Source organism: Zootermopsis nevadensis, unplaced genomic scaffold, assembly GCF_977971745.1.
Source record: "Zootermopsis nevadensis isolate Lab colony 2312 unplaced genomic scaffold, Znev_1.0 Znev_ptg000025l, whole genome shotgun sequence".
Lineage (NCBI taxonomy): Eukaryota > Metazoa > Arthropoda > Insecta > Blattodea > Termopsidae > Zootermopsis > Zootermopsis nevadensis.
Window position 1 is genome coordinate 10,503,413 of NW_028259157.1, and position 18,673 is coordinate 10,522,085.

An 18,673-nucleotide genomic window follows, 5' to 3' on the forward strand; every position below is an offset into this window, starting at 1 on the left:
ACAGATTTAATGCATGTACAAATTATTCTTAGGCACGGTTTTCCCATACAGGCCTAAATGAAGATTTGGCTTGACAGATGTGCCACAGAAAAATACACATTCTGTCAATAGAGAAGTGAGTATAGAATCGGCTCAACTATACCGATTACTGTTAATCAATAACGATTAAATCTAAATGTTTATATCAATTGTTCTACACTCATGACTATGCTGCCATGACTACAGAGATGAAGTCACCAAACTTATAATTTAAATGCATACCTTATGACTGAGATTGGCATTTAGGCAGCAGATCATTATATTTATTTACAGATATGATTTATTGCATTGCACTATGGGATATCTGCATATACAGTATATTAAAAAAGTAGTAATAACTATAAACTACTTTTTTGTCTTCACTTGTGCTGATTGTTTCGCTTGTTCCTGCAGTGCTTCTTCATCAATCACATTAGAATTCACTACCTCCTGCCTTGTTTATGATTTTGTTCTGCATATTGATACACCATTAACATATAATGAATTTTGTGAGATTTCAGGTTCTCACAGTGGGAAGTATGAAGATAACTGTCATCTTGGATGTTGCACCATGTAGTCTGGTAACAGCTTACTGATATTTCAGATGTACCTGCTGCTTCCATTATCAAGGTGGCCTGATGATGGAGGGAGCAGGCACCTTCGATATGTCGGTTAACTTCTACTAGACTACATGGCACAACATCCCATAAGACAGTCATCTTCATAATTAAAACATCATAGTCGTGACTAATATAAGCTTGCATGTGTTATATTGTGGAAATATATGAAAATCCTTGTTTTAAATCAATTTTGTCTATCACAATCATATACAGGTATCTCCAACATGCATACATTTTCTCTTAAAAATGCTTCTTTTCATTGGTATTAACATTTAAAGTGCAAAAAGTAATTGAATCTAACCAAAAGAGTTAACTGTCTGTGACCATAAATACTCATAATGTAGGAATATTTTGATTGTGAAGACATTATTAGTATGAATACCAAAACATAATAATATAATTTACAAACAAATTTTAATATTTTACACATTATACATATAATTTACCATAAGAGAAATTTAAGTCAAACTGACTTGTAGATTAATTATTGAGTCAGCAATAATATATATAGAATTGGTTATAACATTGGGACTAATATATAATGTATATTAGGTTTACATAAACAGACTTGCACCATAAAACTGTATTCTGCCATAATACAGCAGAATAAACCATTATCAGCATTAAATTAAAACAAATACACTGAAACTTCTATAAGTAAAACTCTAAATTCACCATTTTCAATCTGCTATGAATTTTCATTTCACAAATGTACCACAAAACTCAAAGCAAATAAATTTCAGAAGTTTTTTTCACTAAATCATGTCTCTCCATAATTAGTAATTTAAAAGAAATCATAAAATCTCCTACAATGGAAAAAAGTTGCTGGCATAAAGAAATAAAACAGACTCTTTACAAATTAGTGACAGTTTTCAACTAAGGTTTTGAACTTTATTAACTCCGCATACATCTTCAAGGTGCATAATTACACCAAGGCATCATTCTTTCAGATTTGTTATAAGTTTCCTAGAAAGCTGGAACTGTAGGGGATCCTTTTCAAGGCATTCAGATATCACTTTCAAATTTTAAAATCTTCCAAAATTATCTTGAGTTTGGTTTAATGCATTGGATGCAACAGATGATAATTATACAGCACCACTGTAGTAAATAAGACATTGGTCAATGGCAATATATATGACTGTCAGAGTACATAAACAGTTTCATTATTTCAGTACAATTTATTTCAAGAATATTCCAGGCAATCAACAGGCAGTTTCAATGGTTTGTTAATATAAATATGCTTGTTAAATCATTGCAGACAAGAGGCCATGTACAGTACTGACAAAGCCACTACAAACAAATCTGAACCACTCTTTTTGAAACACTCGACAGTTAAAACATATATAAGAATTGCCACACATCAGAAATGTATTCTTAGACAGCTAATAACCAAAAACATATTTGGATAAAACATATAATTTAGAGGCAGTGAAGTGATTATGCAATGTTATTGGGAACAAACAAGTACTATAACAACCAGTCAAGGATCCAGCATGAGAGAGATTGCATTATTATTATTATTATTCTCTATTTTGGGATGTTAGCAATTTTCTGTGTCAAAGAAAAACTAATGCTGGTCAAAAAGATAACGTAATAATGTACTTACCACTATCAAAATACAAATGTTCAGTAAACCATGAACTCATTTCTACAGATATACATGCTATACTTCCGCTAAATGTCTTTCAAGTCTGTACTGGATAACACGGGTACTGCCAATTAGTGAGGGAGGTAAATAGTCACCACAGTCTGTGTCAAATGTGTAACAGGAAGGACAGATAATGGGAACAGAAGATACCCACCTTTCATAAATGAACTATAAATGTCATCATAGAGCTAGAATATTTCATAATGTGAGTGTATGTTTTTATAATAATAGCAACATGTCTATAATTTCTTCAGTTCCTTCTATCAGTATTTGTGAGAAGACGTAATTAGATACCTGCACATACAGCCACATCATAAATATTTAACTTTTCACTCACCCTGGGTTTTGGATGATGAGAAAGCATACATGACTGCTACATACCACATATTAATAAAATATTAATTTTCATGTTAAACTACAATGTTCTTTGTACAGTCATCTTTGGCTTTCTGGTAACTTACCATAAAAAATTAATGTTTAATTTTGTGCTATTAATCACTATATAGAATATTACACTAAATTTGTATTTGATTAAAAATATGTTTACCATTCTCCAAAAAAACAAAAACAAAAAACAAAACATATTTTAAACACTCACAAGAAACTGGAATTGATGAAGCACAAACTATACAACTTACCAATCCTGTGTACTTCATCATGCTGAAATAACAGGAAACAATACTCCTTTGTGCAAAATGAAAATGCAGCTTGCACACACTTCCCAAGTTATAATTAACCTAATGTGCTAATCTTACAGAAGTAAAATGACATTGTAAAACCAGAGCGTTTGGATCTTGCAAATGGAAATAATGTAATGTATACAGTCTCAACAAGATTTCAAAAACCTATGAAATCTCTAATGGTAAATGAACTACACTTTCAGTATATTCCATTCCCTATCAAAGAAAGCAATTCTATGATCATTCTACTCAGATGACAAATGACCACTGTAATATTTTCATGACGACATTCTGCATAGGTTTGGAATATATCTCAAATCAGTGGCACTGCTCTACTGGAAGTTCCTGGGTTAATACACCAGTACACAAATGTCCATACATTCCCATAACCAAGATCCAATGATCAATCTGAAAATAATTGCATGTATAAACAGAAATTTATTCATCTTAATATTTAAAAATATTAAATTCTTTCAGATATCAGATATACCATTAGCTATGGCATTCATACATCTAATCACAATTATACTGGAGTAATAAATATTACGAATTATAGGCCCAAGTGAATTCACTTTTACAACTAGACATATCAAGTGCCATGACAACCAACACCATACTCCCCCAAATCAATATTACACAAATACATAATTTAAAATTACATTTCACTCTTGGGTCAACACATCACATATAGTCTAAAAAACCTTTAGTCTGTAATAAATTCAATTAAACATCTGAAAGAGTAAATCTACAGCCATTTATTCTAAATAAAATTGATGTTTATAAGCATCACTGCCTAAGAGGAGTAAATATTCCACACTATGACACATAACAGAAGACAATACTACTTCTTGCCCACTCCACAGTTAACAGTTACTGGTGATATGACATTACAAAATTAAAAAATAAAGTTGGCCTATTTAAGGTACTACGCTGTAATTTTCCCAGAGAGCGTAAAAAAAATCATAATCAAGATAGCTGGTATTCCGGCTGATATTTAAACCACTTACCTCCTGAACATGTAGGAAGAGAGCTAATAACTCGATCACAATGTATGGTGGGTGTAAACCGAGATAAGTCAGCATCCTTGCCTTTGCTCATTAGAATCTTGACAACTTTGCAAATTCTCACGTGCAAGAAGAATGCAAAATTTTGCTACACTGCTCAGCAACATGTTTGATTTGTTCTAAAGTTATAAGTTTTATTTACCAATAATTATGAAACATTTAACAATTTATTCAGCCTATTTCAAACACAAAGTGATACGAATCTTAGAATATTGATATAAAGAAGAAATTTAATATATTACAAGTTAGGTTATAACTTTCCAAGATATTGAAAATTAGAAAGAGCACAAAAAACTGACAAATCAACGACAACGTACAGTGTTGACTGTAGTCTTCTGGGTTGTGATGATGTGTGCTCTTGTAGGTGGTTACCAATATTATGAAGGAAAATATGGTCTCCATCTTCAGGGTTAAGATGGAGGTGATATACAAGCTCCAGCAAAGGCTGCAACTAATAACATCAGAGTCCTCAGTCCACTTGGAACCCAGAAGCTTTTCCAATTAATGGTAAGTTTAAACCACCTATAAGACCACCCAGTATCACAATCCACAAGCACATGACCACAACTGACATCTTCAGTACCATGAAAACCTCAAATCTCTACAAAGTACAGTGTTGAAAAATGCTGACAATGGTGATGTACTGTTCAACAAAAGACTATCTACTAATATTTAGAAAGATGGTAAACAAATTATTACATGTGATTAAATCTCAGGTGATTAAATGCACCAGTTTGGAGCAAACGTCTGAGTTGATGCAACAGGTCACCATAGAAGATTTTATCACATTAAGTCATTATGAAAGCTTCAAGACATATACAGATTATTACAGCTATAATAAACAAAATACCAATGGAATTTACAAAATTAATTAATATTATTTTATAAAATATTATAATCAACATAAAACACCAGAATTTATGTTAAACAGGCATAAACTATAAGAACACATAAAGAGAACTCTGTATTTAGGAATATTAAATGTCTCAAACATCCATTCATTTATTCATTCACTCATATAATTCACATTCCTTAATCATGTTCTCCAAAAATGCATAATTTGGCACACAATAATCTTGATTTGGAACATTTGTTACACCAAATTACTTATTTGAAAAAAATAATGTAATGCTTATATATAATAAATGTTACTGTCCCTCTAGCAACAAATACATACCGTCAAACTTTCTGCGACACTGGAAAGTAATGGCTACAGATATTTGTGATATACGGCTAAAAAGCTGTAGCTTTAGTTAAGGTCATAATATGTGCCCACCCAATGCCTCACTCAACTTGAATCTAGAGACTTATTCTTCATACAAAAATTCCATTTTAAAGGAATAATCTGTAATGTCCAGCTGGAAAAAATCATCCTTTGCAAGAGGCACTAGAACAAATGTAAAATAGCCGCAGTTCTGAACATAGGGTACTATTTGCTACCTAACTCATTGTAACAGGAGTCACAGACTCGGACGGGTTTCTTGTTGCTTGCAATGGGGGCCATCTTGGATGAACACTCATTGCAGAAAATCTGTCCGCAATTACGGCAGTGATGCTTCCTTACAATAAGTGAGAACTCCCTCTGGCAGAGGCTACAGCTAATGACATCAGAGTCCTCGGTCCATTTGCGACACAACAATTTTTCCAGTTCAAGCTATGTTTTAAATAAAAAGTACATTGCATCAGTAAAGTTATTTCCAACAACACACACAGAATGATTATAGAATTAAATTATGGTAATGCACTCTAGTACACATCAAAACTTTACAAAATTACACATGTACTTATGCAGCTGCATACCTGACAGTTAATTCTGTACAAATCATGTAAATCGGGTCATAGCCACCTTCACTTTAAAATTTACACAGAGGGACCCCAAATGGTGTTCCGAAAATTAAACAGGAGCTTCAGAATATCAAAGAGAGGCCAGAAAACATGGATCCTGAAATGCTTTTATGAAGAACTTTGAGGGATAAAATGTCTAAGGGCACATTATGCTGCAAGACACATAAAATGAAGAAGGGAGAACTTACTTGTTTTCATGGAGATTTTCTGCAATATATAAATTACATTACAAAAAAACATGAATTGTCTTGCTAGACTGCAGTGTTAATGTCAGCTGAACGTGTAACATAAAAATAATATTTCAACTTCAAAGATATAAAACACACATCTGAGCACCGAGAATTATTACCAAATGTGTCTTCAATAAAGCATGAAAGATATATCTGTAAACAATTACCTGAAGTGTCTGATTTTCCCGCCCAAGCTCATGCAAAGCTGCCTGACTTTCTTCCATCCGCCGACGAAGATCAGTAATTGTTTTATGTAGATTTTCAGTCTCTGAAGTATTTGCACAGCAACGTTCTAATAATGCCTGTCGCTCAGACTGGCTGGCTGCAAGCTGTGCTTCTAGCGCTGACCAAAAATAGGAGTAACCACACATTTTTGAAATATGAAATTCAAGGAAAATGAAACCATAATCCTATTTAATAAAATGCCAATATTACAGCCCACCTCTGGTGGCTTGGTAATGTGTCTACAGTCCACAGACCAGGAGAAAATCCCTGCTAGGAATTCGATATACACGCATGCGCAAGATTTCGTGGTACTTTGGATTCACAGTGTATTTCTTTTTCCTTACCTAATTTTTCTCCTGCTACCTCATCAAGAGATGAATGCACATCCTTCAATTCCTGATATTTCTTCTCAATTTCTACTTCATATGTTTCCTTCATATCTTTATTATCTTTCTGTTGCTTTAGTAACTCACACTTCTCTACAGCCTGTATGCAAGAAGGTACAAGTAAAATGAATACATCAGTCATGATTGGAATTCTGATGATGGTTGCCTTCTGTGTTGTAGTCTGGCAGAAGTTTACTTCTACCAGACTGAACTTCTATGAGGAACTACAACCCAGGAGACAGCCCTCTTCATACTCACTGCCATGTAAATCCCCAATCCCTCATAATTAAATTGTCACAAATAATTTTAAAAATGACTACTATGTTTATGTTTTGCTTTAGGTATTTTGACTTTGATTTTGGAAGGAGCGCAGGAAGCCTACCTAAAGGATAAATGCAGAAAAAAATATTTTACATTACAGTACACCCTGGTCACTGACGGGCATTATGTTCCTTAAAACTCCAATAAATGGCAAAACCCTGATGAATGAAGTTTACACCTCTCACCTTTGACAATATGATCTCATATTTACAATATAATAAGGTGGGGGGGGGCACACCAGTGAAAATCATTATTTCAATATTTCATGACCTTGACACTACTTGGATATTCTGTATTCTGCACAATGGCCTATGGATTACAAGAGTTTTCAGAGCTCAGAATATTCAGCATCAGATAATAGGATGGTTAATGAATAATGAATGGGAAATGATACAAAAGGAAGGAGTCATGGCCTAATTTAAGGTACCATCTCTGTATGTGCCAGAAGGAACTGAGAAAAGCCATAAAAATCTCAGGATAACCAGTCTTGGGCTGAAATATGAAACCTGGGACCTCCACAATATGAAACAGGATTACTAACCACTTGACTGAGATGTCTGGTTATTTTTATTGTTGTTATTTAGCAACAGTGATACTGGAAATATTTACACATCATTAAAAAAATGAGGGAGAATTTGTCAGGAGGAATCGAAGACCCCTGGAAAAAATTACATTAAATCTCTAAACCGGAATCAAGTGGGTCTATAAGGTGGAAAAGCAGTACACTTGTTACTGTGCTGTCAGTAATTATAAAAATTAATTACTTACACCTTATCACTAATATTTCTTAAAAGCAAACAAGAGTTACCATTCATAGATTGTGGTCTGATTGGAAAGAAACTGATGATTCATAGTCATTAAAGCAAAACTGTCCCAATGCAAGCCGTCAAGGTGCTTGGGTGGAGAGGAGGTATAGGTCCTTCTCGTTCTTCACCTCAGCACTAGATGGGGATGAGTGGGTCAGTGTCACATCCCAACTATGCTTCACCCCTGAGGAAACACCCCATGGTACCCAGTGGATAGGAGACTGGATGGGCCCCAGAGCCAGTCTGGACACTGAGGTTAAAGAAAAATCCCTCATTCCTACTGGGGATCAAACCCCAGTCACCCATTCCATAGTGAGACTGTATACTACTGAGCTACTCCATCTTGTTTCATAACAAGTAAACTTACTAATTCCTCTTCAGCTGTCAGTTTGGAAACAGTCACAGATGACAACTGACTCTGCAAAGCTGCCTCCTTCTCACATGCATTCGTTTTAACCTCTTCTAAGTGTTCTTCTAATGTTGCTAGCTGTTGCATCATTTTTGCTTTATCATCTAATAGTAATTTCTTACCCTCTTCAAATTCTGAGATTTTCTATAGGAAAAAGAAAATCCTTATTTATATACATACGTATAAAATAATTAGTATTATTTGCTGTAATTTATTTTCACACATAGTGCCATGGGCTTGCACAGCACTGCTTCAAAGATTAAATTACATAATTCTGTAACCAAAGGTCTGATAAGCATTAAACCCTTAAGAGGATCATCATCCTTACTTCACTTTACATATGTCCTTTTTACACAAAACTGCACTCAGGCTGTTTCTTTATGCCAAAAATTCAGTGTAATACAGGGAACCCCAATGACTAGCATAGTTTTCCATCTATATTGTACAACATGTATCCACTTACCACTTGACTGATTTCAAATAATGACTTTATACTATCCACTTCTTTCTTCCATTTATCTTCAATCTGCTTTTTCTCCTCCACTACATCTTTTTCCATTTCAAACAGACTAGTTTCCAAGGATGCTCTTTGTACACCCAAAACCTGGAGTTGCTCTTCATTTTCTTTCAAGTTCTCTTTCAGTAAACTGATTTCAGTACCTAATCTAGTGTTTTCCTTTGAAACAGGATAAGATACATATATACAATGCAGCTATAATACATAATACAGCATTATATGTAAACAAAGTGCAAAGACCTTGTACAGAATTAAAACCTAATGTAATATTTGGCATTTAACATACCAGTTATGATGGAAATCAAGGTATATAAAGTGAGATTTCAGGTTCTCGTGGTGGCGAGTAGGATGATGGCAGTCTTCTAGGTTGTTTTAAAAGGCAGTCTGGGTCTCCATCATCAGGGTGATGATGAAGACAGTGATTACCTCTGAAATGCCAGTAAACTTCTACCAGACTACACACCACAACAACCCACAAAAACAGCATCTTCAAGGTAATATAAAACTGATAACAAAAGGTAAATTATATTTTAAAAGATCAATAGTAAAGTACCAGTATTACACCTTCCCCCCCTTTCACATTCTAAAGGAAAAGGATAAAATCTATGAACACAAAGATACTGTAGACTAAGAACGTTCTATACTGAGTTATTTTCAGGTTGTGTGATGAAATCACAGCATTTTGCATGAGTGATCATTCTTGTTATGCAACCCTTGTTCTTAAAAATCATATCAAATTCTGTAATTTACTACATTCTACTTGTTCCAATAACTAAACAAATTACTTTTCCTTCCCCAGTGCTTGGAAAAGAATTTATAACACACTGGCAATTTAATCTGAACTGCCAAACTGTGGACAGCCAACATAGCTAACAAGGCTACCTTGGACAACACAAACAATCCACCCCCTGCCAATGACAGAGCAAATTCATGCCTTTCACAGATGGCGGCTGCACAGATTACAGGTGATCAATCCCATCTCAAATTTTTTATCTGCATGTCAAAAGTTTTTCAGAAGTGCATTTTCAGATGAAGTTGTTTTGACAAAGATACAAATAACCATATCATAAATTTATTTTATGAAACAGGTGTTACCTCTTTGTGATAGAAACTTTAGTAATTCAATGTTGAATCATACTGAAAGAAACACGTCCCGTCAACATGCCCTATTTTTTCAAGAAAGTTGGATTCTTCCAAAATCTTGCAAAAAGATCTGAAAATTTATTTTTCTGACTTCTTGACAAATAAAACAATTAAGCTGCACTATAAAACAAACTAAATTGCAATGACTGTTTTAAATGAAACTGCTGAATCATGCAGTCACATGATCCAACAAGCAGCAACTCAACAGTGTTATCAGTTGACGCACAAAAACACGTCTGACTTCACAAATCTCATTTACATCATAAACAGGGTTAATAATTTAAAGCTCAAACAAATGAGAGAAAAGTTACATGCATTTATGTAGTTAAATTAGAGGCACACTATTGTGAACACAGTAATGAACCTTTGGGTTAGAATAAATGGTATGGAATTTCTTTACCAGCCGAGCAACTCAATTTCTGCTGCATGGAGTTAGTTATGTTATAAGCAGATCTGAGCTGGTAACGATAATCTCATTTTGGTATCAGTTAATGTTACATTGTAAAGGTAATCAAATGTTGGTATTGTATTAAAAATTCTTTCATGATTAAAATTAGCCCAATAAGCTTATTGTCTAGGTGCTAGGCAGATAACTTCTGTATTCCAAACACTAATAATTTACTGACCTAAACTGATGTTAGTTGCACTACAAAGAAAACATTAATGTGCAAACAACATGAAACTTACTGCTTCCAACAGTACGGCACGTGCAGTCTTCATCTCAATTTCTGCACCCAAATCTTCCACTTTAGAATCAGAGTCCTTTAGTTTTAATTCTGTTACATTGAGATTCATGTGGAGGTGAACAAGTTTTGATTCGTGTTCTGTGAGTTTTTGTTCCAATGCTTTATTTTCTCCTTCAAGTTCAACTAATTTTGTTTCATTCCCTTGCAGAGTATCATTCATATTTTTAACTTTGTCACTGTAATCAGCCAGCAATGAAGATTTTTCTTGCAACAAACCCTCCAAATCAGCTATTCTGAGCTGACATCCATCCTTCTCACTTTTAAGATGATGTACTGAAGAATGAAGAGCTTGCAGAGTACTTTCCTATTAAAAATAAAAGGGCAAAAGAAATGTGTAGTTTATTGTAGAAATGTATAAACAACCATGTTTCCAGCTTGAACAAATGTGGACTAAATGTTAAGTTCAACTTCAAACTTTTCATTCTTTTAATATAGTAAGACAGTACTTCTCCAACATTTATGTTGGCAGACCTGTGAATCCATACTTTTTAACTGTGAAGGCATACTGAAAAGGACATGACACTAAGAATGTTGCCCAGATTAAGACAAGAGATCCTTCTTTCATTAGAGTTTAATTACAATGTGCTCAGGCCATGCAAATTCAAAAATGTAATCCCATATATCAAAATCCAACAGGAATGTACAGATCAGTTAGTTACTATTAGTGACAGCAAGAATGAAACAAATATGCTCAATATGAGAAACACTGGTCACTGATGGCACCCATGGCTACTAAATTTTTTTTATTGACTTCCCCACCAAAATGCAGAACATTTTGGGTCACAGGATCTATATTATATCAAGTCTCTTATTTTCTGGTAGCATAATGTTTTGCCTGGACTCAATGCATAGTCCAGTTATGTCTTCAATATTTTATATTGTACAGATAGTTAAAAATCTTACCTTCTTATTCAGCTCATCAGTCAACCTTCTGACCTCTTTCTGAGATGCCTGAAGTTCAGTGCGTGTAGTGTGTATCTCATTTTCATAATTACTGAGTTGTAATGCAATGTCTTCATTCTTCTTTTCAAGATCATGAACTCGAGTTGTTGCATCATCCAATTTCATTGACATTTCTTTTGCATATGTGGTATGGTAATTCATCTGCTCTTTCAACTCATTGTTCAGTAGCACCTAAAAGAAATATCCAAATTTCCATCCATCACAGTAATACAAAACTTAGGTGACAGATGTTTTTCAGTACTCAGTGTTTCAAACCACTCCACAGCTACCTTACTGAGCACGTGTTTTTCACAGTTGACACATCTTGGTAAAGTGTTAAAAATTTGTAACTGCTTCTATTCTCATGTAACTATCAGAGCAAAATTATGTTTTATGCAAAAGTGCATAGGAACTATGGGTAAGAACATCAATAAACAACTGTCCAAAACTACCCTTTCCCAAATTCCCAGACATGAGTACTTTAAAAACACAGATTCCTATAATGATTAAATGAACTGTATAAAAAGAGTTCTGTTCTTGTTCTCTTAACTGTTCTGCCCCCTCTGGACCTCCAGCGTATATTTTACTGGCAACATTCTTGAATTATTTATTCCATGAAATATTTAAAAACATGAAGAACAAAATTAACAAGTTTTCTCTACTCAGCTTGAAGACCTCACACAGACATTGAAGGGCAACAAACTGTCGGTCAAGACATTACCTTTTCTTGTGAAATCTGCTGGATAGCAGTGTTGGCACCTTCACCTGCTTCGATTTGAACAAGAAGCTCTGCACGTTCTGATTCCAATCTTAAAATTTCTTCTTCCTTCTGAGACAATCTCTTCTCTGCCTCCTTATTCTTCTCTTTCCTTCAAATATCACAGATAACAGTGCAACACCACATTTATTTAATTGGTATCATAGGTAAAAGCCATTACTACACATACACAACATAACAAAATATAAGATGTGACACATTTAGTGGTGGAGAGTACAAAGTTGGCTGTCTTCTGGGTTGTAGCTGCATGCAGACTGGTAGAAGTTTACCAACATTTCAGAGGTCCTTGCTACCTCAATCAATAGGGGAATAAGTCACTTTGATGATGGAGACATCAAGCATGATAAGCAAGTTCAAAAAGATCTGGATTGGGAGAAATATCAAAATATCCAACCTCACTCACACAAAACACAAACTATCTGAACAGGCACAAAATCTGGGAGGGAAACTTTTCCCTTTCAAATTTTGTTTCATATGAAAGAAAACTACATAAGGCTACTGCTATGGTATGTAGGGTATAACAAGCTATAAGAGTTTCAGGGATTATTAATCTTTGGTTTTTTTATATCATAACACAATAATCCAGAATTCTTCATTATTCTTCACAGTGAAAGATGACACATCGTGATACATTAAGATATGAAATTATAAATACCCTATTAGTTAAAGTGATTTATTAATTGTCCAACTTACAAAGACATATATGACTTCTCATATTCCTCACAAAGTTTTGATTTGTGTATCAGTTCACTCGTCAGTATATCCTTTTGTTTGCTAAGAGCATCAAAACGTAACTGTGCCGATTTATGAGCTTCCTGTTTCTCTTCTAGCTGCTTAAGAGCTGTATCATACTTCACTTTCATCTCTTCAGCTTGCTGAATCAGTATATTTATTTCATTTGCTCCATTCTGTTGCAGTTTCTGTAATTGGTCTCTCTCCCTTTTTACCTAGCAAAGCAAAAAATATTAAGCAAATATATTTTATTTGCACAATATAAAGTTACATAACACAATTTAAAATTATTTATATAAATTAACTCCCTTGTATGAATATGGCTGTCTTCTGGGTTATAATGCCATGACTCCAACTCTGGGTAGGGAAATTTATAACACCACACAAGCACTGAGCCTACAACAGTTTTGCTTCCTGCTTGAAACAAATGTTTGTAGAAAGGATGTGCCATAACAGAAAAGGTAACCTATACATTAGTAAATACAGAAAAAAACATCATGATATATAAAAACATCTCCACAGATATGCATACCTCAACAAATTCATCCTGGCAGTGTAGGAAATCATCTGTTTTTCGTTGACATTCTTCTAACACTTCAATTATTTTGTTCTTTTGAACTTGTAACTCTTGCTCTAAAGTTTGTGACATAGACAATTCCTGCTGCAATTTTGTTTCAGCCTCATCTAATTCTTTCTTGTGGGCTTCTACACTTCTCTGTAACTCTGTGACTAAATTATCTCGGCTCCTCAATACACTTTCCAATTCATCCAGCCTCCTACAGACAAAGACATTAGTCTTATTAAAAATATTATATTATGAAATCTTATTAAAAATATATTAAAATAATAGTGAATCCAAATTTACTAGCATATATCTATTTCATATTTTTGACCTGTTTAAACCCTATATATGATAAACATTGTGAAATGGCTAGTTGGTTCAAACATCTTACTTGTTACTCCCGGCAACCTTTTAACAAACGGAGCTTTTTTACAATAAAAACAAATTTCTAAATAAATCAACATATCTGAATGACTGAAACATGAAAAGGAAGCCAGAAGAACATTTAATACTATTTAAACCATCACTGCTCCCATAATTACTAAAATATAACATTCCTTGGTACTCATTAACTACATTATTATTATCAACTACAGATTCACTACAATAACTTGAATCATGGTTGTTATTTCCTCATTAACTCCTTGTTATTTGCAGACCTCGACTATGACCAGGCCCCAATTTATAATTGTAATACTTGCCATATGTAATCTAGGTGAAAAATACTGGGACTAACAGAGGTCGTAATACCTAAAAGTAACAATTCCATAACAAAAATGGTGTTCACTAAAGGCCAACATTTAAAAGATCATAGAATCTTGATGTATGTCAGAATACATTATTCTGATGCCAAGCACATGACAAAAACTAGCATAAAGCTTAATAATGTACGGCTGTCCTGAACTTGTTAATCGAACAACTCAACTGTGCGAAAACATTTTAGAACTTTCTTGTAAGTTAGGAATTACATAGTATGCTACATCATTGCAATTTACAAAGAACACATGTTAATGAATATTGTACAATGTAATTACCTGCAAATTTTGCTGTTGCAGTTATTTAGTACCTGAAGTTATGCGACACCAATTGAAGGATGTGAGGACGATTATGACTGGTAGCAAAGTAGGGATAACAGAGCAAGCTGTGGTGGCCTATTTTGAGGCATATTGGCATGGAAGGAATTGGTGTTGGGAAACATATCAGTATGTATATCATGTACCAGACAGAATTCAAACTACATATTACCTGAATATGAAACAGTGGTGATAACTTACATAACAAAATTAACAAAATTCAGTTACGCAGCATTAAAATGTGTACATAACTGTGAAAATAGAAGGATCGAACTATCTCAGAACAATGTCCAATGGCAGGCTTTAGTATTACCATTTTCAGACCTTTGGGTTCTACTAGCATAGTTAGTTAGTTAGCCTGTAATCCCCCAGAACTTAGTACACTTTCCACATTTGGATAGATTTACCTTTTGGTTTCAGCATTACATATCTCCTCATTGCTGTCATGCGTGACTTCTCTAGTAGCATACCGGTCTTTCAGCTGTTTAAGCTCTGCTTCTAGTTCATCTAATTCCTTTTCTTTTTCTAGGGTCAGCTCATCCATTACTCGTTGTACTTGAACGAGTTCTTGTCGAAGCACAGCAGCATCATCAAGGCTTTCCCTACAGAATAAAATTAACACACAGAAAATGCTGTTAGCATTAGCATTTATTATATTTCAAACAATAAACATTTTCTGTTCAAAACACAGTAGAATCAACAGAATTAAACGTTCCTGCCATAAATAATACTCTGCATCTTGGAATGACTGACAAGCTGTCCTTACTAATGAACAATTGTGTGTTCAAAGAAATAATAAATAAACTTTAAAAGAAATGTGCAATACTAACTGTAGAAAACAGGAAACTCTGAATCAGGACTCTATGTGCAACACACTGTAATTATTATTGACTACACAATTCACAATATTTTGGCATTATTACAGCATGTACATACCATTTTGCATACAAATGATGCATGAAATTATTTTAAATTTTTAAAATTCTTTTATTCAACATTTTTTATTAAATAAACTACAAAGGATACAAATATGAATCTTCTACAACCAATTCCTTAATCAATCTGAAAATGTCCTATCTCCCATATCTTCTTCTTCTATGGGTCTCCGGTCCGTATTCGGTCCATGGCCTCCTCAATTCTCCTCTTCCATTTGGTCCTCTGTTAGATCCATTCTGTCCGAGGCTTTGATTGAGGTTTTGAAACATCTTCCTTTTTATGGTGCAAGGTTGTTAGCCTTGCGACCAACCCCCAACCTGGAGGACCAGGGTACCTGTCTTAGTCTGACCTCTCCCCCTTGACCAATCTGGCTAGGGAGGCCCTACCAGTAGCCATGCTACCGCCAGCATAGCTCTTGGGATCACTGAGGTACTCAAGCCCCACCACCTCGACAAGGTGCAGGTACCATTAAGTAGGGCCTATCTCCCATATATAAATATATATTTACTGAAATTACTTTTTATTACATGAAAATACTTATAGCATTAACACACTAACAGATAACAGAGAGGCAAAACTTAAAATACAATAATTCCACCTACCTGTGAGACAATTTTGCTTCGAGAACCTTCAAACGTTCCTTGAGTGCAGCTTGATTTCCTTCTTCCTCATCGGACGCAGCTTTTAAGGTGACGTTACTGTGTGCCAAATGGGCTGCATGCTGTTCTAGCCGCTCCTTCTCCTGTTGTAACACAGCTCCATTTTCAAGTGCCTCTATCAGTTTTTGCCTTAATTCAGCTGGGTCTGTAATAGCTGCAATAGTAAAATATCTAACTAAATAACTACGTAGTTATTGAGTGGAATCCTTCTTATTTTCAGTTTATCTAATTATGCCTTCAGTGTCTATACTATATAACATCGGATGACAGTGAATACTGAATACTCCCCCAATGACAGTTTTCATCACATTAACTTTGGATCAAAACAGACAAAAATGAACAAGAAGAAAATACTAAATATGCATATACCTTGTACATCTAGAACTGAAGTAGCCTGTGTGGAGTTTCCTTCCTAAAATGACAGAAAAATTGCAAATTATTCTAGAGATTGTAGCATAGAGTTGATGTTTCATGGTGTTACATAAACACAATTTCTTTATCTTACAAACTAACAAAGAAATACTTGAATATAGCGATCTCCTGGTTTGTTGCGCCATGCAGCTTGGTAGAAGTTGACTGATATTTCAGAACTACAACTACGTGGCACAACAACCCAGAAGACACCCTCTTCATATTCATCACCATGAGAACCTGAAATATCACAAACAAATATTTGATATAACAACATCTAAGATAATTCCTTGAAAATTATTCCATTAAATTTTATCCAAGTAAAATGCAATTTAAAGTCAGAATAGACACTTACAGTAAAAGATTATTCCTTCATCATAATAAATTCTGTTATTAAATACTGATTTTAAATGCTACAAATTGACCTGACAAAATACAAAGCATTTATGTAACAACGGCTTAATATGATTTAGACTATATGTTCATGTTTCTCATACCTGGCGTCTGTACCTTTCACCCACTTCCTGATGTAGAGACATAAAATCCAGAGCAGTAGTCACAGCAGGGACATCTCGTATGGCTCCGTCGCCATCTGTCCAAAATTAAAAGCAAAAAAAAAAACATCTTTCTCTTTCTGACCTAAAACATCTAAACAAATCAAACTTGTCACCCATGCCTTGTAACATTTCAAATAAATATACCTCTAACTTCATCTCATCATACCATAATTATAATTATTCCAGTAGCTTACAACATTTGAAAATAGCATCATCACAGGCTGAATTTCACTTATTTTGCTGAATAATTCTGACAAGACTAGTTGAAAGAGCAATGGCAAAGTAGCAGCATGCACAGAAATCTGTGGTGGATATGTAAAATGTTTCAATGAGACTCTAGAGCCTCACCATTCAATACACACAAAGGAAATTAATAAAATCAACAGAAAATATTAACCTCAACTCATGCAACTGAGGCATTCCCACATATTCTATGTAACTTCACCCACCACCATCATGAGATGTCACATAATGAGACTGAAGATCTTCTGGGCATGGAAATGCCTTCATGCATCTCGGACATAGGAATCCCTCTGCTGCTTGTTTACCCAATATATCTTCCCCATTTCCTCGTCCTGGTGAGTTCGGTTGGGAATCTCTTCCCTAACAGAAAACAACACATCTTTAGCCTGACAACCAAGTTAACTTAAGACATGAAAAATTTACGTAGCAGTAAATATAACAAAAAAGTGCAAGAACACAAATCCTCACCCTTTCTGTGATTTTATTAACTATGCTCTTTATGTTAAACATGTCAAAATCGGCCCATGTGAAAAACGATCGTCTGCTATAGTATAGTTGTGTACAGGACTGCCAACATTAATTCACACCTATGCGTAACAGTACAGCACGATACGTTGCGACTATACATTTAGAATACCGCACGTAAAGGTTATTTTAACGCATTAAGATTTAATGTTTCTTTGGAGGTTGCGAGTATTAATAATGTCCTCTGAACACGCTACCAACGTGATGTAGAGTAAGACTGGCATCTTTTGGGTTACCAGTCAAGCCCACTACTATCCCCTGGAGGTAGGGTACACCAGTAATTTAAAACCCCCAGTGACTGGGCTCCTTTAACAGAAAATCCCTTGAAGACGGAACAGTCTTTCTGATATAGTTTCACCTTTTTCATAGCTATGCCATTTTGCAATCACTGGCTAAACCATGGAGATGATGATGATGATTTAATGTGCAATAAACCTAGAAACTTATATCTATCTATATAATAAGCAATGCTGGTTGATTGGTCATCATTTTCTGTTGTTAAGGGATTTGGGCCCCATTGATAATATTAATGATTGTGTTGGCAATCATCAGCTGTTGTGGGATTTTGGGCTTTATGGGATTTTTAACCATTACTAT

The 18,673-nt window shown here is 34.5% G+C and overlaps 1 protein-coding gene across 3 annotated transcripts; it reads right to left on the reverse strand.

Moving 5' to 3' along the window:
• Positions 1-1,489: 1,489 nt before the first annotated feature.
• Positions 1,490-18,325, reverse strand: LOC110833513 (uncharacterized). Of its 3 annotated transcripts, none has more exons than XM_087355723.1 (16): positions 18,020-18,325; positions 17,761-17,911; positions 17,249-17,343; positions 16,710-16,752; positions 16,284-16,494; positions 15,153-15,347; positions 13,643-13,886; positions 13,072-13,325; positions 12,322-12,469; positions 11,562-11,792; positions 10,600-10,962; positions 8,716-8,928; positions 8,211-8,396; positions 6,675-6,816; positions 6,273-6,448; positions 1,490-5,684 (listed from the first exon to the last, which is right to left on the reverse strand). In XM_087355723.1, the coding sequence occupies exons 1-16, from the start codon at positions 18,059-18,061 to the stop codon at positions 5,460-5,462; spliced, it is 2,919 nt and encodes a 972-aa protein (XP_087211849.1). In that variant the 5' UTR covers positions 18,062-18,325; the 3' UTR covers positions 1,490-5,459. The 3 variants fall into 3 exon arrangements, with proteins under 3 accessions (XP_087211849.1, XP_087211848.1, XP_087211850.1); XM_087355722.1 differs by having other exon boundaries at positions 17,758-17,911; XM_087355724.1 differs by lacking the exon at positions 18,020-18,325 and having other exon boundaries at positions 17,706-17,805.
• Positions 18,326-18,673: the final 348 nt, after the last annotated feature.